This window comes from Pseudochaenichthys georgianus, chromosome 5, assembly GCF_902827115.2.
Source record: "Pseudochaenichthys georgianus chromosome 5, fPseGeo1.2, whole genome shotgun sequence".
Classification (NCBI taxonomy): domain Eukaryota; kingdom Metazoa; phylum Chordata; class Actinopteri; order Perciformes; family Channichthyidae; genus Pseudochaenichthys; species Pseudochaenichthys georgianus.
Window position 1 is genome coordinate 38492764 of NC_047507.1, and position 27281 is coordinate 38520044.

General features: G+C 41.3%; 1 protein-coding gene across 1 annotated transcript in view; it reads right to left on the bottom strand.

Moving 5' to 3' along the window:
* rims4 (regulating synaptic membrane exocytosis 4) overlaps positions 1 to 21816 on the bottom strand; it is a 109422-nt gene extending 87606 nt beyond the window's left edge. The window contains exons 1-2 of the mRNA XM_071203216.1: positions 21764 to 21816; positions 8608 to 9680 (exon numbers count right to left, since the gene is read on the bottom strand). Of these exons, the coding sequence (XP_071059317.1) occupies positions 8608 to 8704 (97 nt within the window). The 5' untranslated portion in view covers positions 8705 to 9680; positions 21764 to 21816. The remainder of the gene's footprint in view (positions 1 to 8607; positions 9681 to 21763) is intronic.
* Positions 21817 to 27281: the final 5465 nt, after the last annotated feature.

A 27281-nucleotide genomic window follows, 5' to 3' on the forward strand; every position in this document is an offset into this window, starting at 1 on the left:
ATCTTCTACAGTACATTGTTGGTTACTGTGATTATCTAAAGTACATTGTTGGTTACTGTGATATTCTACAGTACATTGTTGGTTACTGTGATCTTCTACAGTACATTGTTGGATACTGTGATATTCTACAGTACATTGTTGGTTACTGTGAGTATCTACAGTACATTGTTGTTACTGTGATCTTCTACAGTACATTGATGGTTACTGTGATCTTCTACAGTACATTGTGGTTACTGTGAACTTCTACAGTACATTGTTGGTTACTGTGAGTATCTACAGTGCATTGTTGGTTACTGTGATTATCTACAGTACATTGTGGTTACTGTGATCTTCTACAGTACATTGTTGGTTACTGTGATTATCTAAAGTACATTGTTGGTTACTGTGATATTCTACAGTACATTGTTGGTTACTGTGATTCTTCTACAGTAACATTGTTGGTTACTGTGATATTCTACAGTACAGGGGGGTGGTATTCAAACTGTGATTATCTACAGTACATTGTTGGTTACTGTGATCTTCTACAGTACATTGTTGGTTACTGTGATCTTCTACAGTGCATTGTGGTTACTTTGATCTTCTACAGTGCATTGTTGGTTACTGTGATCTTCTACAGTGCATTGTTGGTTACTGTGATCTTCTACAGTGCATTGTGGTTACTGTGATCTTCTACAGTGCATTGTTGGTTACTGTGATCTTCTACAGTGCATTGTTGGTTACTGTGATCTTCTACAGTACATTGTTGGTTACTGTGATCTTCTACAGTACATTGTGGTTACTGTGATCTTCTACAGTGCATTGTTGGTTACTGTGATCTTCTACAGTACATTGTTGGTTACTGTGATCTTCTACAGTACATTGTGGTTACTGTGATCTTCTACAGTACATTGTGGTTACTGTGATCTTCTACAGTACATTGTTGGTTACTGTGATCTTCTACAGTACATTGTGGTTACTGTGATCTTCTACAGTACATCGTTGGTTACTGTGATCTTCTACAGTACATTGTTGGTTACTGTGATCTTCTACAGTGCATTGTTGGTTACTGTGATCTTCTACAGTGCATTGTTGGTTACTGTGATCTTCTACAGTACATTGTGGTTACTGTGATCTTCTACAGTACATTGTTGGTTACTGTGATCTTCTACAGTACATTGTGGTTACTGTGATCTTCTACAGTACATTGTTGGTTACTGTGATCTTCAACAGTACATTGTGGTTACTGTGAACTTCTACAGTACATTGTTGGTTACTGTGATTGTCTACAGTACATTGTGGTTACTGTGATCTTCTACAGTACATTGTTGGTTACTGTGATCTTCTACAGTACATTGTTGGTTACTGTGATCTTCTACAGTACATTGTGGTTACTGTGAACTTCTACAGTACATTTTTGGTTACTGTGATTATCTACAGTACATTAATGGTTACTGTGATCTTCTACAGTACATTGATGGTTACTGTGATCTTTTGTTGGTTACTGTGATCTTCTACAGTACATTGTTGGTTACTGTGATTTTAAACAGTTGGGACGTTACTACTGCTATTTGTACAGTAACTCCAGAGTTGCTGTAATTTTTGGTTGGAAACACGGTATTATATTCTAAATTGGTATACAGTAATTTACTGTGCACAAACACTGTAAATAGCTGTGGATTTCACAGTTATTATTTCACATTGTTTTACCTTATGTTGTTATTGTTATCATACTGCTACTTACATGTTCACTCTTATTTGTATTCTTATCATCCCCTCATCTGTACTGTTTCGTTCTCATTCTTTTGCTGTTATGACACCTGAATTTCAGGGCGATCAATAAAGGTCCATCTTAATACATCCTATGACATTCAAAAAGGGAAAGCAGAAAGCATAAGTCTGTAGGCAAGGCAAGGCAAGTTTATTTATAGAGCACTTTTCAACGCAAGGCAATTCAAAGTGCTTTACAAAAAAAAAAAAAAAAAAATGAAAGACATTAAGCATTAAAAAAGAAAAGCTAATCAAATAAACATTAAGAAAAAAATACATGGATAAAAGTTACAGTGCAGTCTAAAATATAAATAGTTCAATTAAACATTACAAAAAAAAGTACATGGATAAAAGTTACAGTGCAGTTTAAGATATGAATAGTTCAAATAAAAGCAGTGACAAAAAGAAAAGTCTTCAGCCTGGATTTAAAAGTAGTTAGAGTTGCAGCGGACCTGCAAGTTTCTGGGAGTTTGTTCCAGATATTTGGAGCATAATAACTGAACGCTGCTTTACCATGTTTAGTTCTGACTCTGGGGACAGAAAGCTGACCAGTCCCTGAAGACCTGAGAGATCTGGATGGTTCATAGTTTAGCAGGAGGTCAGTAATGTATTTTGGGCCTAAACCATTCAGTGCTTTATAAACCAGCAGCAGTATTTTGAAATCTATTCTTTGATACACAAGAAGCCAGTGTAAAAACTTCAGAACAGGAGCGATGTGATCCACTTTCTTAGTGTTAGTGAGGACTCGAGCAGCAGCGTTCTGAATCAGCTGCAGCTTTCTAATAGATTTTTTAGTGAGACCTGTGAAGACACCATTGCAGTAGTCGAGTCTACTGAAGATAAAGGCATGGACACGTTTTTACAAATCCTGCTGTGACATTAGTCTTTTAATCCTAGATATGTTCTTTAGGTGATAGTAGGCTGATTTAGTAACTATTTTAATGTGACTGTTGAAACTCAGGTCAGAGTCCATGACTACACCTAGATTTCTGGCTTTATCTGTTGGTTTGAACATTGCACACTGAAGCTCAGCGCTAACTTTTAAACGTTCTGCCTTGGCTCCAAAAACCATTACCTCAGTTTTATCTTTGTTTAATTAGAGAAAGTTCTGACACATCCAGTCATTGATTTGTTCAATGCACTTACTCAGTGTTTGAATTGGAGCATAGTCTCCTGGTGAAATTGTTACGTACATTTGTGTGTCATCTGCATAGCTATGGTAACTTATTTTGTTGTTCTTCATTATCTGAGCCAGTGGTAGCATGTAGATGTTAAAGAGAAGAGGCCCCAAGATGGAGCCTTGAGGAACCCCACATGTCATATTTGTCAACTCAGATGTGTATTTACCTATAGAAACAAAGTTGTTTCTGTCCTTTAAGTAGGATTTAAACCAATTTAGAACTGTTTCCGAACGTCCCACCCAGTTTTCCAGTCGGTCCAGTAATATGCTGTGGTCAACAAGCTGTTGTTATACATTGAAACAAATTGTTGCCGACCATTTTCAAACCACTATCACTCACCACTTAGCTTAATTTCAGACTTACATGGTGTTCTAAAAATATCCCAGATGAAAAATGAAAAAGTCTCCATGTGTGCCCTCTTGTCTTTTCAAAGATTAAAAAGGTTTTACTGTTTTATGCACAGTACATAATGCAACATACAGTATACTTCAGACATTAATGAAACAGACATAAAATAGTGTGTTTTGTTTATGATGCGTCTGATTCTCTTCCCGTGCTCTAATTAGCTCAAGCTGAACAGCCAATCAAAGTGATTTACTTTGCCCAATCCCCAACCACCAATTCAACATGCCCAATGGATGCTGGCTCAAAAAGTGCCGATGTTTTGCAGAACATATCGGGACAAATGAACAACAGAAAGCTCATTGATGGCGCCACCTCGATATCCGATAATCAGCTTGGTGTGTCAGGGCCTTTAAACTCATTGCTGTTGACCTGAGGTTCAGAAGCACCTTAACCCTGAGGACATTAATGTGCTGTTTAAACGAGAACGAAATGGGTTATACTACTTTTCTCTCGCGTATCACACGTTCGTTCACACGAGGCCGTAACGGAACCGCGGAAACGGACCCCGCAAACGATAACGGGTCCCAAGGTGGATAGATCTGCAAACGGAACGCTCTGGGGGGCCAACCGGCTCCGTGTGTACGCCCTATACCAGGGGTCGGCAACCCACGGCTCTCGAGCTGCATGTGGCTCTTTAAGCCCTCTGCTCTGGCTCCCTTGAGTTTATACATAAATAAGAAGGAAAAGTATTAAATAAAAGTATTTGTAGGACTATTTAAATGTTGTTGCCCGGTTGAAAATGTTTCGTATCTTGTGTTTTGAGGTGATACTGTGACAAATAAATAAAAAACAAAACAGTTTTAATTAGGTCAACTCAAATATGCGTCACATCCTGCTACGGTCCCACGCCAGCGCCTTTTCCTGCAGGTAAATAACCTGACCCCCGGCTCGATGAGCGAACTATGGATAAACCAAAGAAAAGAAAAGTATCGGAGGACCACAGGATTGAATTATGCGTGGTTAGAGTGATATGCTTTCACAGCAAACAATGCTGGCTTACCGGTATGTTTGATGTGTAGAGAGAAGTTGTTAAAGGTGCTGCAGCCAAGGTATTGGAGGAAAAAAACAAGACAAAACAAATTGTTGGAAAACGGGGCAAAATGGCTCTTTTGGTCAAAAAGGTTGCAGACCGCTGCCCTATACGATCATTTCCTGATAACGATGAAGCCATAGCCCCACCTCTCCCCACCTCTGCTGCTCACTGCACTGCGCTCACTATAGATGTTAGTGCAAAATCTACAGCTCCTCTACCACAACCATCAGCAACAAGTGGACATGGAGAACTACATGAACTACATGTTGCTAAATCCACCGCGGGGCATAAACAGAAGGGCAACCATGGCAACCATGTTCGGAGGTCTTCTTCGCTGCTTTTGGTGTATTTTGTGGTGGAAGTACAGCGCCACTTACAGGCCCGGCGTATGTTCTACAGCGTCTCCAGCGGGTCGAGCGGTCTCGTGTGAACAGACACGTTAATTGAATACTTTTTTGATATCGAATTCGGTTCGTTTGCGTTCCCGTGTAAATGGGGTCTAAGTCAATGTTTGGAGGGATTATCTCTGACACATGGAACTAATTGACTACAAACAAGGTGATTAAAGGTGATTTTAGTCGTTTGCACAGCAGTGTTTTCGCTGATCGTTACAGGCCAGACAACCCCATGAGGACAAATAACGTGTTAAAACAAAGACATGTGTCAAAGCTGCTTTGTAAAAATCAGATCTAATGTTTAGTTTTCTCAAACCCCTTCACTTTACTCTGTGTCTCGTGGTGCACAAAGCAACTATGTGAGAAGCAGCATGTGTAAATGGTATGCAAGATATTTTTCAAATGAGATGCCCTCCCAGCGCTCTGGGTGAATGGTTTGGTTACTGCGAGTCTTGGATAAAAAATTGCCGTGATTTGCTGTGTAAATAATTACCAGGAGTGCTCTCAGCCAAGCAGACTATTTGGTCGTGTCCCAGCTGTTCCAACAAGGAAGGATTCTGCTGACCATGATGCGGCCTTGTTCTCTCGAGTGTTTTCATACTGCTATTATGGAAATGTTGGGGAAGCAACAGCAGCACTTAAGATCTTAAAATCACAGTAAATAATGTCCTTATGGATGAATATTCCCTTTGCTCCTCTGGTAAACATTTGGTGTCGTGCCAGCCTCCCACCCACCGCTCTCTGTGCTGGCTGTTTGTCCCCTGCTGTCTCTAAGTTCCTGTTGCAGTACAAGCAGCACTTCTTCGCTGGAACAATACTGTACATTGTGTTATTTCATTTAACACAATTCCCGTTATAAATGGAAAAGATATCACTGTAATCTGGACCAAGACCATCAGACTCAGGAAACGTTTCATCCCATGAAGACCTCTTCAGGAAGTTACTAATCAGAGTCTACAGTATTTATTGTACTACAGTATTATACATTATTTGTATCTTATGTTATCTTTTCTCTGTAACTTACTTGCACCATGATATGTAGTGTATTCATTCATTGCAGTATTCATCAAATCTATTTATTTTTCTGTAAAGTTTATCATTTATTTAATTGTTGGAAACGCCTTAAAGAGGCTCTATTCTGCTTTCCCCCTCTCCTGTAGTTCTATAGGTGTTTTGTGCATGTAAATGGTCTGCAAAGGCTAAAATCCCTGTGTTCCCTCCAGAGGGAGTTTCTCCCCCCCCCCCTGCCTGAAACGCCTCCATTGGACTGCTTTGTTTACTTCTATAACATAATGACATCACTACGTAACACTCGCACTTCTATTGGCTAGCGCTCCAACTATATTTGTATGTGATAGGCTAAGGGGCGGGATATCTGTAAGCGGTTGACCAATCACAACAGAGTCGGCCAGCTAACCAATAAGAGCAGACTGGGCTCTGGTTTCAGACAGAGGGTGAAAAGAGGTGCTGCAGCACAGGCAGTGTGAGAAGAATAAAGAGCTTTTTGAACATTAAAGCATGGAGACACGTCCCAGTAGAGACACTACATTAACATATGAACCTGAAAATGAGCAGAATATGTCCTCTTTAAGATTGTCCTTTCCAAAACTACACTGTAGCTATTATGCATATGAAACCTTTGAATCCTTTTGAAAATCTAGATGTTGACACAAAGTGTCTCAGTTAGACCACAGGCTAAGGCAACACATAGCTTCATTGATGTTAGTGACACAACAACACTTGCAATCCAAAATGCAAATCCCTGGGGAAATTGCCAGAAGTCCCCGGTGTGTTATCACCCTTGGTGGCCTTGTAAGATGGTTTATTGTTTTTATAATAATAGGATACCTGTGACCTACTTAATGTTAAATCAAACTTGCACACACACATTGTGATCAGAACCTGTTTTCTTTTTTCCAGAGATCCTTTATTCATACAGCATACCTTTATCCTCCATCCAGTGCTGCCGTTTCCAGACAGGACAGCAAATTAGAGGTAATGTAATGGAGCAATAATACCAGTGCACAGCAACATGAATTACATCATCTGGTGCTCCCCATTTGAGAAATACTTGATACTACAGACAATCTAATCACAGTGACCCTGACATAACCATGCAGGTGTACACACACATGCAAACACACACACACTTACAAAACATATGTGACTGCCCAGACCTAGAAACATATACCAATCTTAGTCTATGCTTTCTTTAGTGGAATTGTGTTATCTGTTTAAAAGCACTGAGATGAACTGAGATACAATAAAATGAGTGTTGTTTTTTATATAAGTTGCATGCATGGCTATTGCCTTTAATGGAAATAAAGAGACAAAACCCAACAGAATTTACCAAATTGGGGACAAGACATGAAAGTCTGAATAGGTATATTTGTCTAAGAAGACATACCGTTGTTTCATATCTCATCCCTTTCGAAACTGAATCTATAGACTATACCGGTTGTAGTAAAATAATAAATGTGACTGAGATGAACACTGGCATTAAATTAAGACTCTGAATGTGTATAGAGCATTGTTATTCAGTGAGCATGTGACATTTCAGAAGACAAAATCACTTACAGCAGCATGCATACACACACACACACACACACACACACACACACACACACACACACACACACACACACACACACACACACACACACACACACTACCCCCCAACACACACACACTCACACACCGATGTGTCTCATCTGGTTAAATGCCAACATTATCGACGAAAAGGACACCTTCCATTCACCCATCGGCTGTATTGTAAATGTTAGCAGGGCTATAAGTAGGAATGAATTGAACTATAATTGCTTATATGTATTATAACTGTTGACGAAAATAATATAATTTCTGTCAGCCAGTCATTGTTTCATCCCTATATGGCAGTATCATTTTAATACATGTTGTAAACAAAATACAGACTATGTGTCAAAACCACGGAGATGGTTACTGTATACCTTTACACTTTTAAACCGCTTTGGATGCTTCACTTTTCACAATATGACAAAAACGGTAGGATGAAGAACCGCCCTAATATTTTATCAGGGTTTGTTTGTTTTGTGCCGACGTCTAGATTGGAATATACTTCATCCATCCTAAATTGGGAATATTTTGTCACAGCAGGCATTACAAATTAGTTAAAAATAATAAAATACACTGAATTAAAAATATAATTAAATAAAAAAAAAATGTATTCAACATTTTTTTTTGTGATTTGTTGCCATGGTTTCTCTTAATTGTGAATCTTTGTAGTGTATCGTTTTATATAAATCTTGAAATACAAAATAATAATTAAATGCAGAAAATGTGCCTTGATTCTCCAGGTATGATGCATGCAGTTAGACGAGCCTTTGATTACAAAAACGAGTGTACAAAATAGTGTATTATGTGCACCAGCTTCAATAGCTTTCTATAACAAGAAACAAACAAACATAAGTGTTCTGTGTTCTGGTTATAAACTAACAGTCAAGCGCCATCTAAAAACAGCTTGGAACATGGGAAAAAGGGGAGTAGCCCCAAGCAGCGCTCCATATTGGCCACCATGTAAAGCGCACAACAAGTTAACAAACTGAATTCACACTGGATCAAAAATGTTACATTTGACATACTCTAAAAAATAAATGTTGCTCCTACAAAGAAACTCCATGTTGCAGGACATGCTCAAGTTGAGTACTGATTTGTGTGAATGACAACTGTCAGATTTCCCATGACACAATGCCTGACGTGGACAGAGAAACATCAGTTTTCCAGCAGACAGGTGACATACTACATGCCTTGTGTCCTATGTTGTATGCATTGCTCCTTCAATCTCTGTGCATGAGCATGAGTCACTACTCACCCCCATCGTCCTCGTCGAAGGAGTTCATGCAGGGGAAGTAGATGGCGAGGGCCTCGAAGGACGCCGACAGGCTGATGCGGCTCTGTGACCGCTCCATGTAGAGGCCCGGCGTCGGGCCCGGGTCGGCCGGCTTGGCCAGGCGCGGCTGGACATTCTTCACGCGGAGTACGGCTCGCGGCGTCTTGGAAGGCTGTCAGCTGCCCCCCACGGCAGATCCACCTCACCCTGGGAAAGAAAGAGTCGAGCAAGAACCCCAGAACATGCACCGGAACAAATCGGTGCAGAAACGTCCTCGCAGCAGAAGTTGACGTTGAAGAAGAAATGGTCTTCTGAACGTTAGGCGAAATGCAAGCTCCAGTGTTGCGAGTACATCCTATGAAGTCAGATATCTTTCTGTTCGTCGCCCACTTTTGATGATTGGTCAATTTGTTTATGGCTTTTTTAAGTTATCTATCTGTGGTTGCGCAGCAGAGTTACATCTCTTTCTGTCATTTCTGCTCCACTTCTATGGCTCTTGTTTTGCTTCTGGTCTCTGGCAGATGCTGGCGTACATCCTCCTCCTCCTCCTCCTTTAGTGTCCTCAGAAGTCCAGGTGATAGTGTGATAGACCTATTATTGTCTGTGCTGCTCCTTCACGCTGACTAAATCCAATCTGGCTTGTTATGTTCCACAGAAAAACTCCTCTAAACTCTGCTCTGTGAACGTCTCAAACCCTCCTGCTGTTTGTGCATTCGCAGCTCGGATGCCCGGTCCTCCTCAGCGAAAGGAAGGATGATGGGAGGAGACGCTTGTGGTGGAGGTGATGTTGACGCCCAGCTTGTTGCTTTCCATCTGAATCAAAGCTTTCCCTTTCTGCTGTTGTAATTTCCCAAACTGACTCTCAGAGCCCAGGAGACGTCAGCTGCAGAATCCGCTTCCTTTCCAGACCCGAGAGAACATCAGCTGCATCTACTATCGCAACTGTTGCTCCTGCTTTGATCTTAACTGCATCACAGGTGATGTTATGGTGTCAATGTTGCCAACCCTCAGTCCCGTGTCGGTCCTGAAGCCGATGCTCCACTCACCGTCTGCTCCTGAGACGGGAAAAGGACAGAAAAAGAGAGCAAGAGATGATGAGAGAGAAAGAGTGTGCTCTGTTAAACAGCTTGTGTCTGACTGGATTCATTCACTGGCAAGATGCATGGAGAGCGAGAGCGAGAGAGCGAGAGGGAGAGAGAGAGAGTGGAGGGAAAAGAGAGGGAAGGACAGAGAGAGGAGGGGGATACAGAGGGGATGGAGAGCAGACTGTTGCTGGCAGCACAGCCAATGAAAAGGTGGAAGAGGGAATATGGGCATGGTTTGGGGACAGTGGAGGAAACACGAGGCAGGGGCTTACAATCGTTCTCTTAAAGGTAGGGTGGGTAAGAATGGAGAAACCAGCTCGAGTGCGCTAGAATTTGAAAGTACACAACCGGAAAAAATCTGCCTCTTCCTTCAGACTTTTTTACGGAGCCCCTCCTCCAACACACACGAACGCGCACATGACCAATGAGGGCACGAGATAAGTTTGTGCACAGATGGTTGTTGTGAAGAGTAGGCACCAAAGTGTTTTTGGAGGACCTGGGGTGGAGGGTTGGAGCGAAAACAATACATTTGATCTAATATTGCTGTTCCATAATAAATGCCTACACCAATGGAGAGCTTTTATTGTGAAAGAACAGTATCGGGAAATGAGATTTGAAATGGCAATAAAAAAACTTTGAAATCATCAATTGGCAAGCAGTCCATTCTGATCCTTGACTACCCCCTGACCAGTGCAATGCATGTTTGCAGAAAAAGTGGATCAGAGCTCAATAGAGTACTGCGCCATCAGTGTCTGAAACAACCATCGTGGGAGAGAAAATCAGACAGCATTGTAAGTGTATTTAATTGTGTGTATTTTATAGGTTGCCCCGACAAATTCAATGACAAACATGGGCTTCCTGTTCCACTTATTTCCTCCTGTGTTCAGTTGCTATTGCAGCTGCATTTCAACCTATCAAATCTATATATGTTTTTACTTTAATCTGGCGTTCAATATCGGAAATGTGGCTTCCTGGCTGAACTGAAATAACATTTTGGTGACCTTAATTGTAATTGTTGGAGTCAACAATTGAATTGACAAAAGGGAGTTTGTATATAAAATGACAGTTTTATTAAAGGGTCATTATCTGTTTGTTGAAATAAAAAATGGCATACCCCTGCAGTACTCCAAATTCCCCCTTGGGTCACACATTTCCTCTTTTGAGAAACCCTGATCTAGTCGTTCATTGTGAGTCCCTGCATGACTTTAGTTGACTCTATCCATTTATTCCTCTCCTCTTACCTCACCTCCTCTTTCCTTCCTCCCCATGTCTCTGCCATGTTATTTACTCCATGTTGAGACTTCTTCCCCTCTGTGTTTCTAAGTCTTGTTTTCTGTGAAGCACGGAGAGCAGAGGGAGGAGAGGCTGTGTAATCAACGGTGATTCAGAATACTCCATTCATCTCCCTGCTCCCATAGATAGAAGCCATAGGGGACACACACACACACACACACACACACACACACACACACACACACACACACACACACACACACACACACACACACACACACACACACACACACACACACACACACACACACACACACACACACACACACACACACACACACACTTGCAGAAACACACCATTAAAACAACCACACTGCACAGTGTTACAATTATACATGTAGTAAAGGAAAGGAAATGTGCAGTGAAAGGCACTTTCAATTAATTATTGTATAACACACAGTGAATGCACAGACTTTGTGAATGGCTTTTGATTGCATTAAATTGTTTATAATTTCCACAACCTAAAATACGAATCCTGAACCCTCAATTGTAACGGGGAAGCATAACTATATCTATTAAAAATAACACACGTTTTTGTCATGACCGAAAGAACGAGATCGCGGATACAAGCGGCCGAGATGGGTTTTCTCCGCAGGGTGGCTGGTGTCTCCCTTAGGGATAAGGTGAGAAGTTCGGTCATCAGGGAGGGACTCGGAGTTGAGCCGCTCCTCCTTCGCGTCGAAAGGAGCCAGTTGAGGTGGTTCGGGCACCTAGTTAGGATGCCACCTGGGCGCCTCCCTAGGGAGGTGTTCCAGGCACGTCCAGCTGGGAAGAGACCAAGGGGTAGACCTAGGACCAGGTGGAGGGATTATATCTCTTCTCTGGCCTGGGAGCGCCTTGGGACCCCCCAGTCAGAGCTGGTTGATGTCGCCAGGGAAAGGAAAGTTTGGGGCTCTCTGCTGGAACTGCTACCCCCGCGACCCGACCACGGATAAGCGGGAGAAGATGGATGGATGGACAAGTTTTGATGACATAACTTAAAATGTAGAAGAAAAACATTTGTTTTAATTGTAGATTGCATTTTGTATAAAGTTGTTTTACTTATCTAAGGACTACATATTTAAGAAATTCTGCTACTGCTTTTACATCTATTTTATTCTACTTTTCATTAACGCATCATGTTCAATTGGTCATAAGACTAAGTGAGTCTGCAGCCATGCTAACGGCTTTCTGAGGCTAAAGCTAAATGCTAACATCAGCAAGCTATAATGCTAAGACAATTGAAAATCTGAACTACTGCATGCTTCAGGTTTTCAGGGACCTTCCCTGAAAGCAGACTGCTGTTTATAACTGCCAGCACAGATGGTCCAACAGCGGGGAAAACCTCCTTAATTTGGAGAACCAGAGGGCTGTCACTTGGAGACAATCTCCTGTACAAAAGACAGAGCTACGTGCTCAAACTGATTTAATACAGCAGAGCACAGTGCAGGAACTGAGGGGTCATTTGCAGGAGCAGAGATTTGAGCTCTAGTGGAGTTTACCTACCGAATAAAAAAGTAAAGAAAGTCTTCACAGACCGCAGTAGAGGTCTCCATAATGGTATTCTGGGGGGCATTAAAACCTCTTAAGCCCCAAGCCTGTTTTTCAGGTTTCAGGCTCGAAAATGACATTTCCAGAACAAATGACCATATCTTCCCTTCTAAAAGGGTTAAATTAATAATATTTGTTCTCAAAGTAATGATAAACCTGTGAGTTGGATGTAGAAAAGTCAGAATCAATAGATGTTTTTTATTTTAAAGAAAATTCAGATTGAACATGGTAAAAAACTGTAAATTATAGTGTCCGTCCAAAAGATATGTTGTACTTATAGTGAAAACTAACCTTGGATGATGGGTTAGTAGACTAAAAGCTTTAGGAATCCAAAGTACAACATATAATAAGTACCCCGTATCAAGATCGATGCAAAACAAACTCTTCTGGGGCCATTTGGGTGGATTTTCCTTATCTCTGGCCCCCCTTCTTCGATTTTGACATGTGACATCTCTTTCTGACCGTTAGAGCCAATAGAATTGAAGGGAAATCGTCCTGCACACACTCATGTTAAAAAAGGATTGCGTCTTCGCGCATTCAATCTATTTTAAAACGGAATTGCAGTTTTATTCCTTATAGATTATCAGAACATTTCAAAGGGGACACAGCCACATTGGATATTAACCTATGGATTAACTACATCATCGTTGTTATCATTTGAATGCCATTGAAGACAAATTTAGACCAGACAAAGACGAAGGTAAGCCTTGTTAGCGTTGTGGGCTACCTAGCGCCAGTTGTTTTAATGTACGTTTTTGTTGATAACGTTGCGAGTTTGTATCTTTCAGTGTTGAGGTGTGCACCGTTAGATTCTGTGTCTTTACGGTCATAAACGATGTGTTGGATGTACAGCTAGGATAAGTAATAAGGGAGCTAGGAGTGATTTTCGGTGCAGTAATAGGTTAGCATTTTTGGCTCGGGCTAATTCAGAGGCTCACTGTTAGCGTGTGTTTTCTTTGAAAAAAAAAAAGGAAAAGATGAGTTAAATTAGTTTTTTCCCGTTATATGGATATAAAATATTCATAGTTTATTAAATATTAAGGTTCCTTAGACGTTGTTTCCTGCAAATGACGCGATTTCGGCCCCGGAACCGGGTCCGTGGGGCTTAAGAGGACCAATCAATAGTCTCAAACAGAACACGTGGCTTGTGACGGTTTGACAGAAAGATGTCAGATAAATGTTTGCTTTTTGCCTCTTTCACAGTGATCTGATAGAGACACCAACATTCCCTCAACATTTGAAATGAAACTTGAAGTTTGTCCTTTTTCCATTAACGCTCAGCTCTACGGCAATCCCGTCGGACAGCCCGAGTCGTGTCATTTAACCAAGGCTCAGATTTAGTTTTAGGTTGCCTGGTTTTTAAAGGAGCAACAGTGTCTATGGCAGCTTTGCAAGTGAAGTGAAACCATGAGGTAAGCTCATCCGTTTCAGGTGACATAGGTTATATAGGCTACTGATCTGTTTAGGAAATGATAAAAGGAACAACAAAACCAGGGGAAGCATTTCTTTAATGAACAGATTTTGGTACTGAATTCAAAATACATGGAGCCGTTTTTATCGAGATCAGTAGGGCAAAAAATGTTTTTTTTAATACCAGGAGGTAGAGAGCAGCAACACTGACATTTATTAAATGTCACAGGATAACTTCAGGTTAAAAGCTGCTTCAGGCAGATTTCCCCAAATCCATTCAGTTAAGAGACATGTTGCTGATAACACTTATGTTCTTTTACTTAAAGTGGACCTATCATGCAATATTTGAACAATATATTGGAGGGCCATACCTATATAAAGAAGTTTTTTTTTCAAAATACCAAACAGATCCTGCATTTTAGCCATGCCTCATTTCGCTCTATTTGCTCTTTTCCAGCCATGTTTTTGCAAGGGCTGATTCTGTGACGTAGCTTTAGTGCAAATGAGCTGCAGCTGACCACGCCCCCCTGCAGGAGAGGGGAGCCATCTGCTGGGCTCTCAGAAGAGGGGGAGAAAAAGAGATCTCCGTCCTCCGTGTTTCATTCTTATATGATTATATAGAGTCATTATTCATTTGTTTTAAAGCTCAATAAATAACAAAGAAGACCTTTGACCGGCACTTTTCTAATTTTGTCCGGAAGATTTAAACTTTAACGGACATGTTGACCGGCGAAAAAAAATCGAACTGAAACTCTGCCGCACGGTCCCCTCGTCCCTTGGAAGAGGCGGAGAGGTGGGTGTTTGTCATCTGCTGGTAGACTAACCGGAGAGGATTACAGTGCTTGCCTCAACGGGGAGGGATTGCATTGAATTACAGCAGCAGCAGGAGCAAACGCTTGCCTCGGGGAGGGAGAAAAAGAGCCACAGCGGAGAATAAACAGAAGGGCAACCATGCGCGGGAAGTCTGCTTTTGTGGCAGACTACAGCGCCATGGCCGGCCGTGGCCCAACCCCCCATTCCCCTGATAGCTGGAGAGTTGGCCATGTAGACGGAGCTCCTCGTTCCTGACGTCAGAGAATTTTAAAATCTGTATCAGATCCGTTGCAGCCCCGTTTTTAGAGATTTGGGTATAGAGGAAAAGAGAGAGGGTTGTGTTTTCTGACACTTGGTGAGTTCCCTGACACACCGGGGACATATATTCATTTATAAAAGACGTACAAAAGTGCATTTTGCATGATACTCTAGGTCCACTTTAGGTAACATTATGAATCCAGGAGTTGTACTTTTCGCAGTATTTTTGGGTTTTGTTATTTGTGCTTTAACTGAAAAAGTCATAACTAAATGAAAGGAGAGAGTCACAGAGTTTTATTTGCTGTTTAGTTTGTTTCCGTCTGCCACTTTAATGAAGAGAACACAAGTTAACTCACTTCAGATAACTCTTAAATGAAGAAATAAAACTGAACTCTGACCCGCAGTGTGTTATCACAATGTAATTCCTTCCTGCCAGGCCCAAACCGTGGCATTGTCAAGGCAACTGAAAATCCAGAAATTGACATTACATAAAATATACAAATTAATTTGTGTTTAACTGTGGGACATAAGTATTTGATCCCCTTGCAACACATGTGTTAGTACTTGGTGGAGAAACCCTTGTTGGACACACAGAGGTCAGACGCTTCTTGTGGTTGGTCACCAGGTGTGTGCACATCTCAGGGAGATCTCAGAAGATCCTCTCCAAATCCTTCAGGTTTTGAGGCTGATGCTTGGCCTCTGGAAGCTTCAGCTCCCTCCACATATTTTCTATGGGATTAAGGTCTGGAGACTGGCTAGGCCCCTCCATCACCTAAATGTGCTTCTTCTTTAGCCACTCCTATGTTGCCTTGCCGTATGTTAAGGCTTATTATCCTGCTAGAATACCCCTCCACAACCCATATTCAGTGTCCTGGCTGAGGGAAGGAGGCTATCGGCCAAGGTTTTCATTCCCCTTAGCAGAGAAACACCCCCAAAGCATAATGTTTCCACCTCCATGCTTGATGGTGGGGATGGTGTTCTGGGGTCAGCATTTCTCTTCTTTCAAACACGGCGCGTCAAGTTGATGCCAAAGATCTACATTTTGGTCTCATCTGACCACATCATCTTCTCCCAAGCCTACTCTGAATCATTCAGATGTTCATTAACATATTTCAGATGGTTCGTTCATGAGCGTTCTTGAGCGGGGGGAACCATGTGGCGCTGCAGAATTTGATCCATTATGGTGTAGCGTGTTACCAAATGTTTTCTTGGTGACTGTGGTCCCAGTTGCCATCATTAACAAGTTCCTCCTGTGTAGTTCTAGGCTGATCCCTCACCTTTCTCATGATGTCAATGGGGGGGCATAGCCGCGGGAAGTAGGGGTGCTGGAGGTGCTGTAGCACCCCCAGTTGGCGAATGGTGTACATTTGAAAAAGTGAGCGACCACCTAAATACAAATGATCAACTACATAAAATAGTTATGATTTGACTTAAAATAGTAAAATCATAACTATGATTATGTCAGCGGGCCGGCTCGTATCGCTCGCTGACGGCTGGCACCGCCTTTTCGCAGCACCCCCTAAGTAAAATGACTTCCCGCGGCTATGCGGGGGGGTGGGGAGGGTGGGGAGGGTGCTAGCGAACTGTCAACTGGGAAACTTCAATGATGCCATTTGCAAACATAAAAAATGAAGGGCGGTGACGGCCGACAGGGAATCAAGCCGGCCCTTGACAACTGGCCGTTCTGTGATTCTCCAGATGGCCAGTCCGCGGAGGGTGGAAAATACATACCGGAAGTAAACAAAGACGTGCAACGGGAAGGTGTTCCCACGGGAATCAAAACTTAAAATATTAAATGAAACAATCTCATCTCTTAAAATTCAAAACTTATTATGAATTAAACATTCACAAACTTATAATTATGTATTCACATTTTTAACTCTGTTACATATGCACGCAACAAACAAAGAGCATAGGGCAGAATTAGGAGGGAATTCCGTCTCGTAGCGCTTGTGCACCGTTTTGAAATGCCGCTCTAAATTACCCTGCTTCGGTAAAGCCATGCTCGCATTGCAGATGAGACAGATGGACTTTGAATTGGAATAAACAAAAAATAATCATCCTCCCACTTGGAGTGAAAATGATATATTTTGGGCTTTTTTGCTTCTGCCATAATTGCGGTCTTGTGTGTAATGGTAAATGGTAAATGGACTGTACTTATATAGCTTTGTATCCAGTCTTTACGACCCCTCAAAGCGCTTTACATACTACATGTCATTCACCCATTCATACAGTACCACTTGCTCTAGGACCTAACATTCACACACATTCACACACCGTTGGCCATGCCATCGGAAGCAACTAAGTATCTTGCCCAAGGATACATCGACATGTTGACTGCATGGGCTGGGATCGAACCCACAACCTTCTGGTTGAAAGACGACCGCACTCCCTCGCAGCGACAGTCGCCCTGTGTGTTCGGACTGTCACTCCTGTTGACACGGACAACGTCAGCTAACTACTGCCCACTGCCCACCATCCACGCCCCGACACATGGGGTCACGCCAATCACAAAGTCCAAGTGCATTATTCTGGCACAGGAAGATTATGTTATGGGACATTAACAATAAAACAGAATGTTGTTGTTCTATTTTTAGACACATCTCGCAATCGACTGCTTGGGCACCCCTGGTCTACGCTATAGGGCCCCCACTGCGTTTGATAGTGACGCCAAGGCAGGTCTCCCTTGAAGAAAAAGAGATCGTTTATCTCAATGGGATTTTACCTGGTTAAATAAAGGCTATTAACAAACAAGGGATCCTGACATAACGTCACTATAGTACGAGTTGGGAGTGAGAATGTGTTGTCAGAACTGCCTTAATTCTTCGTGGCATATACTTAACAAGGTGCTGGAACATTCCTCAGTGAGTGTATATATGTTTAAGCTTTTATATTGAAATACGATGTGCACCTTTTTACTTAACTTGTGATGATTATTATTGTAAAAATAAAGCATCTGTCACGAAACCTTATATCCTCCTGGGATAAATAAAGTATTCTGTTTTTATTAATTAAAGTGACATTATTTTCAAAGAGGTACAAACTGAGGGAGTAAGATGGAAAACTAAACAGGGAGGGTCAGTCAAATCTAGTATTTTTGAAATCTCTCCAACTCTAAGCTCACACACACACACACACACACACACACACACACACACACACACACACACACACACACACACACACACACACACACACACACACACACACACACACACACACACACACACACACACACAGCCATGTAGTCCACTGAGATTATGCAATTGAATTTGTGTTATTCCATCATAATCCTGCCTGGGTATTAACGTTTAAACTTTTATGAGCAGAGTGCAGCAGCTCCACAGAGCTCTCTTATTCTCCTTCTCTTCTTCAACACCTGTCCGACTTGTTTTGTTTCTTTGACAAACACACATGCAAAGTTATTAATTTATTTCCTTTCTTTATTTTCCATTTTATTCTAAACAGTCACAAAGTGATACCAAAACAAGACACAAAATCCACGGAAAAACCGCAACATTGGCTTTAATTAAATGTATTATGTCAACAAATTTCACATTAGGTTAGTTGAAAGCAATAACATTTAGTTGAACCCATTCTAAAGTCAACATTTCAGTTTTTTTAGTGTACATCAGTGTTACTTTTGGCAGTGGATTTTGACAAAAAAGTATTTAAGCTGAATTTAATATTTTAGATTTTCAAATATTTTCATGTTTGAAAACAGTTTTGTATTCCTTTCAGTGTAGTATCAGTCGCTTCAAATCCTTTTTCTAAACGTTGTTCCAAGCAAAACCTACAAAGGTATTACAGTGTAATTTCAGTCAGACAACTCACGTGTTTCTTTATATGTTTATTAGAAGCAGCATATAGTTTGAGTTTGGCATCTAGGCTCGGGCATCATCACTCCACAGATGTACACAGAACATTGAGTGATGATTAGATAACTATCCCCCGAGCCTACAGGTGGAAGCTGGGATTGAAGCTGGGGTGGTGGTGGGGCAGGCGAGCAGCAGCAACGTGAAACACAGCAGCAGGAACATGAACACAGCATCATCGTGGAAGCAGCAGCATTATCGAGGCAGAGGCAGCAGACCTGGCAGCTTGAATAGAGCGCAGGTTTAGGAGAATGTGTTTGGTTGGTTGTAAGAGGGACGAGGTGCGTCACGTGGAAATGTATCATTGGTGCTCGAGTTGACTGCCTGAACTAGCTCAGGGGCTTTGCCCCATTTGTGTGTATCACACTAAATAAACCTGTATGTATTCCAAAAGGAAATAAAAGAAAAGCGAGACGTAGTGAGAAGGACAGAATATATTGGTGAAACCACAATAGAATTATATTAAGTAATATCTGTAACAAGATATTTAAGTAATACTTAAGTAAAGGGATTTCCAGTCATGTTTTCTTTCAGATTTGCCAATTCAGTATTTGTTAACCTGTTAGACCCCAAGCCTGTTTTTCAGGTTTCAGACTCGAAAATGACATTCCCAGAACACATGACTATAACTTCACTTCTAAAAGGTTTAAATTAATAATCTTTTTCCTCAAAGCAATGATAAACCTGTGAGTTGGATGTAGAAAAGTCAGAATCAATATAGATGTTGTTATTTTAAAGTAAATTCAGATTGAACATAGTAAAACAATTTAAATGATAGTTTCCGTCCAAAATAAACCATTACTTATAGTGAAAACCACCCTTGAATGATGGGATCGGAGACTAAAATCTTTAGGAATCCAAACTATAACATATAATAAGTACCCTGTTTGTTTACTGTTTAGAAGTCTCAAATGTGCACTCCAATCCATATCAATAGTGATGTATCACAAAAATAGCTCTCTTCCTTATTATTGTGTAACTTTAACTATATTATACTAGCTTGAACTCCAAAATGGATATCCTCATTTCACCACCTCCACCCACTACAATCACACGCCCCAATGTTATATTTAACTAATATTTAACTCTCTCCACCTCGCATAAAATCACGTTTAGAAGCCCCTTTTCTCTAATTCTACAACGTTGGACGAACGTTGGACGAACGTCTTAAATGACATTAAGAGAACGGAATTTACAATTAAATGGCTGATCATGGTTAACGTATTGCTAACTTTATCCAGTATCCTAGCCTAATCTGTTATCGTTCCCTAAATCTACTCATTTAGAGGGGGATAATCCACTAAAAAGTCACTTTGTAGCACTTTGAGTTTTGTTTACGCAAATGAAAAGTGCGCTTATAAATAAAAAAAAAAAAAAATATATTATTATTATTATTTAACATGCTTTAATTCACATGTTAATTTGATTCAGATGTGCTGATAATATCCGCAATATAAGTCTTTAAACGTCTTACCTTTAAAAGTCCATCACAAACGGTCTATTATGCTGCAACTCTACTGCGCTGCTAGCTTTGCCGCTAACTTCCGGGAACTATTGAGAGGCTCCACGATCAGCCATTGCTGTAAAAAAATTGTCCATTGGAGTGAACAGAGATGTCGCAACTCTCATTACACAGCTCTGACTTGGACTATACACTGCACACAGGAAGCCGGAGCATACATTATATAATCATGATCACACACAGAAATAATTATCAAACAAAGCAGAAAGAAAAGAGAGAATCTGACAGAGTGTTTGAGGAACTGTCAATGGTGTTATCTCTGTGTGTGTGTGTGTGTGTGTGTGTGTGTGTGTGTGTGTGTGTGTGTGTGTGTGTGTGTGTGTGTGTGTGTGTGTGTGTGTGTGTGTGTGTGTGTGTGTGTGTGTGTGTGTGTGTGTGTGTGTGTGTGTGCGCACATACAGAGGTGACATTGATTTGTCTTTGAGGATGAGGTGGTGCGTCCCACGTGGCTCCGTCCCACGTGGCTCCGTCCCACGTGGCTCCGTCCCACGTGGCTCCGTCTCTTTATTTCTCAAACCTCTAACCTCCTCCTCTCCTCCAGTCCCACAGCCTCGTTGACCTCCTCCTCCTTCCTCCTTTCCTCTCCATTTTTCACCTCTCTCCTCCCCATCCCTCTCCTGTCACTCTCTTCTCTAATCACAATGAGGAGGAATGTGTTTAATATCACTAAAACACAAGATGAGTCATTTGCTGTAAAAGCAGCTCTTCCTCTGTGTGATGTGTTTCCTGGAGCTGGAGTGTGAATCAGGGCTTTATCTTTGCTTTTCTATTTAGAAATGTGAAATTGTTGCATTGATTTTATTTACATTTAAATGGGTTTGTTTTAGGTTGCTGTTGGTTTAAGAATGTTATAAGATATCTTTTGAATTGTGATATCTGGTATATTTGAATTTTGATATTATTCCCTGGAAATCAAATTGGAGTTTATTGTGCTCTTTGGGGTTTTCCCTCTCCTGTAGTGTGTTCTATAGGTCTTTGTGCATGTCAATGGTCTGCAAAGGCTCAAATCCCTGTGTTCCCTCCAGAGGGAGTTTCTCAAATACACAACCGGAAATAATCTGCCACTTCCTTCAGACTTCCTTACAGAGCCCCTCCTCCAACACACACGAACGCGCACATGACCAATGAGGGCACGAGATAAGTTTGGAAGGCTGACAGGCATGTAGGCCATCCAGTTATTTTAGCCGGGCCGGCTACAATGATTGGTCGTGCTTTTTACAGTACTACGGCTTCCAGAGATAAACATTTGTATGTATTTATTGTCAAAGCATTTAATGTATTCATTGCTATAGGGACGTTAAGAGCATTCCATGGAATAAAACAAAAAGTGTTTTCTGAAATAAATTACATACCCCATTGAATTATGGCTGAAGATCGTCAGCTGTCTTCCTCTCCCGTGTTGTTCCTCAATACGTATAGGCTGCAGCCATGGGCGTAGTAAGCATCCTGAATGTGGGGGACACATTTTTAATGGGGTGTGTGGGTCGCCCCCCACGAAAAAAAAAATAGATTTCCTGTATTCTGGTGCATTTTAACAGGTGGTTTGGCTATACTAGCATGAGGAAAATGATGGGTACATTTTGTAATTTCATCCAGTAGTAAAGAAAGGAAACATATTTGATTATTAATTCAGAGCCGTCTTTGAATTAATAAAAAGCAGTTTAAATGCCCATTTTTGTACATTAATGGCGCGTTTCCACTGCAGCGGGTAGCTCGCTTTAAGCGTGCCGAGCCGTGCGGGCCCGTTTTTGGTTGCGCTTCCACTTGGCCTAGTTTTGGCCCGGGGCTACTTTTTCACCTTTTTTCTGGCCCGACTAAATCGTGGTTCTAGGGCCAGGAACAACCAGGCTGAGTCGGGCTGAGTATGCTAAACTAGAGAGAGTATCACTGGCAAGGGGGCTACAACTACAACAAGATGAACATATTTGACCGTGATTTAATTGTAATACACGTTTCAAAATGATGCCGAAGTAACAACATACTGATACCGGTTAGTAAAAACCATGAATTAATGCTTTGACAAGTCTGCAGACAGACGGCAGGCGAAAAACCCTTTTAAAATGCGTGTTTTCTAAACGGAGCTTGGCTAAGCTAACGTTATATATGCTCCGACCGTCCACACTCACAACAACGGCCTATACAGACATAAATAAACCAGCGACTGTATTCGCCATGACACAGGCAGTCTGTGGTTTGTACTTGTTTAACTTGTGTCTAGTTTCTGAACAGACATGAGGAGCTGTGAGCTCTGAGTGCTAAGAGCTAACGGCTATGTTGTTTTTTGGGGCGCTCATTGAAGATGACGTCACGGCTCCGCCTACACTGCGTTACTATAGTAACTACCCCAGTTCCTAAACTGTAATGGAAGTGCAGCATTAAAGTGAGCCGGGCCTAATAAGGCCTAACCAAACCGAGCGAGGCCTGCAGTGGAAACGCGCCATTATATACAACAATAACAATATTGTGCATTGAGAGATATTGTTGTGGAGAGTCATTTATATATAAATCGCAAAATACATTTGTGAATCCTTCTGTGAGCATTTATTAATATTGAGACTGATCTGACTCCATACAGATGTTAAGTTCACCTCGGAATGGTATCATTGACTGAAATGTTCAAATAAATGTTGCTCTTCTGTCTATATTGGTCATATGATGCCCCTTGACTGAAATGCTTCCTGTTCAGTATCCCCACTGATTTCCTAAACACTCTGGGATGAGAGTCCACATCACAATTTACTCTAAACTGTAATTTCCCTTTCATCACTCACCTCAGCAACGGACCTCTCTCCACTGTCCCTGTGTTCTGCCTCTGACTCACTCTCAAGCGCCTAGATGTCAAGAGAGGTGGTGAAGTGATCATTATTTATTGAGCAGTATACTCTTTCACATTGAACCATAACAAGTCATACTGAATGTAAATACAACTGACTCTAAAGTAAGTCCCAGTCTGTGACATTGGACATTTTGAAGACTCAAAGTTCCAAGCAGTAGAATATTAGCTTGTCTATGTAATGTGCACAGAAAATAAATAGTTAACTGAATACTGGGATGGAAATGGCCTATAAGCACTCAGTAAACATAAACACACACAAAAAGCTTCTGAATGATAAGAAGTATAATTAAAACATACTGGACATTACCATTTTGAGAGAGAGTACCGAAGTTAAAGAACTCAGAAAATAATCTCTTATCGAACTGAGGCTCCAGTAAAACACACTGACTGCGTCTGACATGTTATGATCATATTGGGGATATGGTGTTTACATGAGCACAGAGAGATCGGGTTATTCATGTTCCCTGTGTACATGATAAATACTAGTAACCTGGCATTTCGATGCCCTTTCTCATCTAAACTACTCAGTATTTATCTCTCTATCATGACATAAAGACGAAACTCCTCTCCAGAAGTGAGACACCGCCGCCGCCATCACTGTTAACTGATTAACTGCTGCCAGCTGAAGACTTACTTTCCTCTTCTTTGGAAAAAATGTCTTATGTCCATGTTGTCTGGGGGAGAAAACATATCAAACCAAGAGATCGTCAGCTTTGATTTTTGCTGTATTAACCATTTCCTGAACACTCTGTGTGTGTGCCTTACCTCCGCTACCGGCATCGCTTCATACAACAGATCGAGCGGTCCAACTATGGCAACACTCCTTGAACATGCGCGCGCTATGGGAGAATCTGCCTTGGTACAAAGTAGCAGTGAAAACATGGTACGGAGTTTCATTGATTTGGGCATTCTCTCAATAAGCAAGTGGAATGGATTTGATAGTGAAGCACTGACACAGCGCTCTACAAAGTGCGGCGAGTGGAGAGACCGATTCACGGACTTTCCACATGGTAAAAGTGGGAGGGGTCTAAACTAATCATTTGAAAAAGTGGGGGGGACTTGTCCCACCCTCATATAATGGCTGCGACGCCCATGGCTGAAGCACCTTTGACAACTTCTCTCTACATATCAAACATACCAGTAAACCAGCATCATTTGCTATGAAAGCATATAACTCTGTCCACGCAGAATTAAATCCTGTGTTCCTCCGGTACTTTTCTTTGATTTATCCATAGTTCGCTCATCGAGCCGGGGGTCAGGTTATTCGCCTGCAAGAAAAGGCGCTGGCGTGGGACCATAGCAGGATGTGACGCATATTTTAGTTGACCTAATTAAAACCGTTTTGTTTTTTATTTATGTGTCACAGTATCACCTCAAAATACAAGATACGAAACATTTTCAACCATGTAACAAAATATAAATAGTCCTACAAACTTTTTTATTTTATTTCCTTCTTATTTTTGTCTAAGCTCAAGGGAGCCAGAGCAGAGGGCTTAAAGGGCCGTATGCGGCTCGAGGGCCGCGGGTTGCCGACCCCTGCATTTGAGGCACAAAATACAAATATGAACCTGAAAATGGACATAATTCCTCTTTAACCTGTTCAGCACTGGGCCGCAGGCTCGAAAATGACATTCCCAGAATGAATGGGTATATCTTGACAACTAAAAGGGGTATATGAATAATCTTTGTTATCAAAGCAATGATACACCTGTGAGCTGGCTGTAGAAGTGTCAATATAGATGTTGCTGTGTCAGATTAAATTCAGATTGAACATCGTAAAAAAATGTAAATTATAATCTCCGCCTAAAAAAAACACATTATTTATAATGAAAACCACCCTTGAATGATGGAATAGTAGCCCAGGACCTTTAGAGATCCAAACCACAATATATCATAAGCACCCTGTGTCCGGATAGATGCTAATTTAGTGCATTTTTTTTCAAAAGAATAGAGCCATAAATCCATGTAAACATTACCATTGGTCAGTTAGAATGATGCACACACAACATGCTCTAAACCAAACACCCCGACTTGCTCAACAATATACTCCATTTATTACAAATAAATGTAATGATGGATTATCAGTAATCATTTCAAAGTGACACAGAGACATTGGATTAACCTTCAGCAGCGTTTGTATGCCCTTGAACACAACGTTTGACCACAAAACAGCAAAGGTAAGACATATTTATGGCTCTATAAAAGTGAAGTTGTTTGCTGCTCTTTCCTGCACTCTAAAAACGAATTCAGGCGACCTTTCACCTCCACTTAATTAAATGCATGGTTGCAAGATAAAAATGTGAGTTAATTGATTTAGATAAACATTTTAAGTTGCAAACATTAATTTATAAGTTATGTTGACGTAATAATGTTGGTAATTACATCAACTTAATAGTGTGTGTAATTTGAACTCTGATTTCTGTGTTAATTGACTTAAAACTAAATTCAAGTTGTCGTAAGTAATGCAATTGGCTTGATAACTTAATTGTTCTTCACCTTGAGTTAAGGATTTCAAGTCCACTCCCACTTAACATGCCTGGACAAGTTCCCACAGTTAAGACAAATAGAAATATACAAAGGACATTTTAAGGAGTGTCATCTTTTGTCCTTCAAATACAGTAGATAGCCTTGTAGTTGCACTGTATGGCAAATTGCTGTTTGACCAAAACTAGCAGCCTTTGAACTGTGAATAGTTCTGTGAGAGGATACAAAGTATAGAGGCTACTGTGAGAGTACAAATACTTTGGTTACTATTGTGATATCGCTTTTTATTCAAAATGAATCTCGTGAAGCAGATCAAGGATGCTTCTTGAGGTAGGATCCTTATTTAGAGTTGTCATTGAAATGCAAGTTGTTGGCAGTCACCCATTCAGAATATATTCATTTAGGTCATTTCTCTTTTTTTCCTTTTTCAAAAATAGCACAATACAATTGAAGTACGCAGAGAACTATAGCCATCCGCTGCCTTGTCGTGTACCTTGGCCACACCCCAATCAATAATATCTTAGCAACGTTCAGCATGGATAGGTGTTGACAGCAATGACATGGGAAAGGGATTGTGTAACATTTGTAAAGTGGCTTCTGCTCTTCACTTAACCAGTTCAAATATTGTATGGAACCTGCAAAAAAGATGAGAAGATACTAAAACTTGCACGGTTGTGATTGACAAAATCTGTCCACATGCATTTAGGTACTAGGCAAAGTACTCAAAAGCACCTCTGTGTGTCTTCAGGACCACGTTGCCATGACGACACACACATGCAGACTCAATAGGTGAAAACAATACCAGCGTTGCTTTAGCAGCTGGTAATAATGGCTCTGAATTAGCTAAGAGTTTGAAAAGTTGTCACAAACGAGCTGAGGACCAAAGTGCAGAACACGGGAAACCAGGGATAGTCGGTAATCAGCTTTATTGATGGCAATAGGCTGGTAGGAGACAAAACGGCAGATAGTAGGCAAAGGGCTGGTCGGGGACAGGCGAGGGTTCCAGGAGAAAGCAGGACGGGAGTCGCAGGTACAGCACGGGTCAGGGAGCAGGCGAGGCAGGCTGGTCAGGGACAGGCAGGGTCGAAACCGGGAGAGCAATCTGAAGGGTAATGCGGGAAAGACTGGCATGCTGCAAAGTACGATCTGGCACTGAGGTGAAAGTGAAGTGGGCCTAAATACTAATGGAGCTGATGGGTGCAACAGAGTGAGAGAGAGACAGGGTGTGACTACCAGGTGACTAAGGAAAGTTAATGCAGAAAATAGGTGAGTGAGAAAGCAAACTGTGACAGAACCCCCCCCTTAATGGACGGCTCCTGACGTCTAAGAAAATTTCTAGGAGAAAAAGAGAGGGAAAAAAAAAAAAAAAAAACTATATATATATATATATATATCTAAGAAGAATAGACAAAAACCCTACAGACAAAGGGTGGAAGGTGGAGGTATGGGGAAAGGCTCTCAGTTTCTCCCTCCTGGAAATCCTCGTCCTCCTCGACTGATGACGCTTCCCCCTCCCCCTCGACGAAGCCTCTGGTCTGTAGTGGACGAGT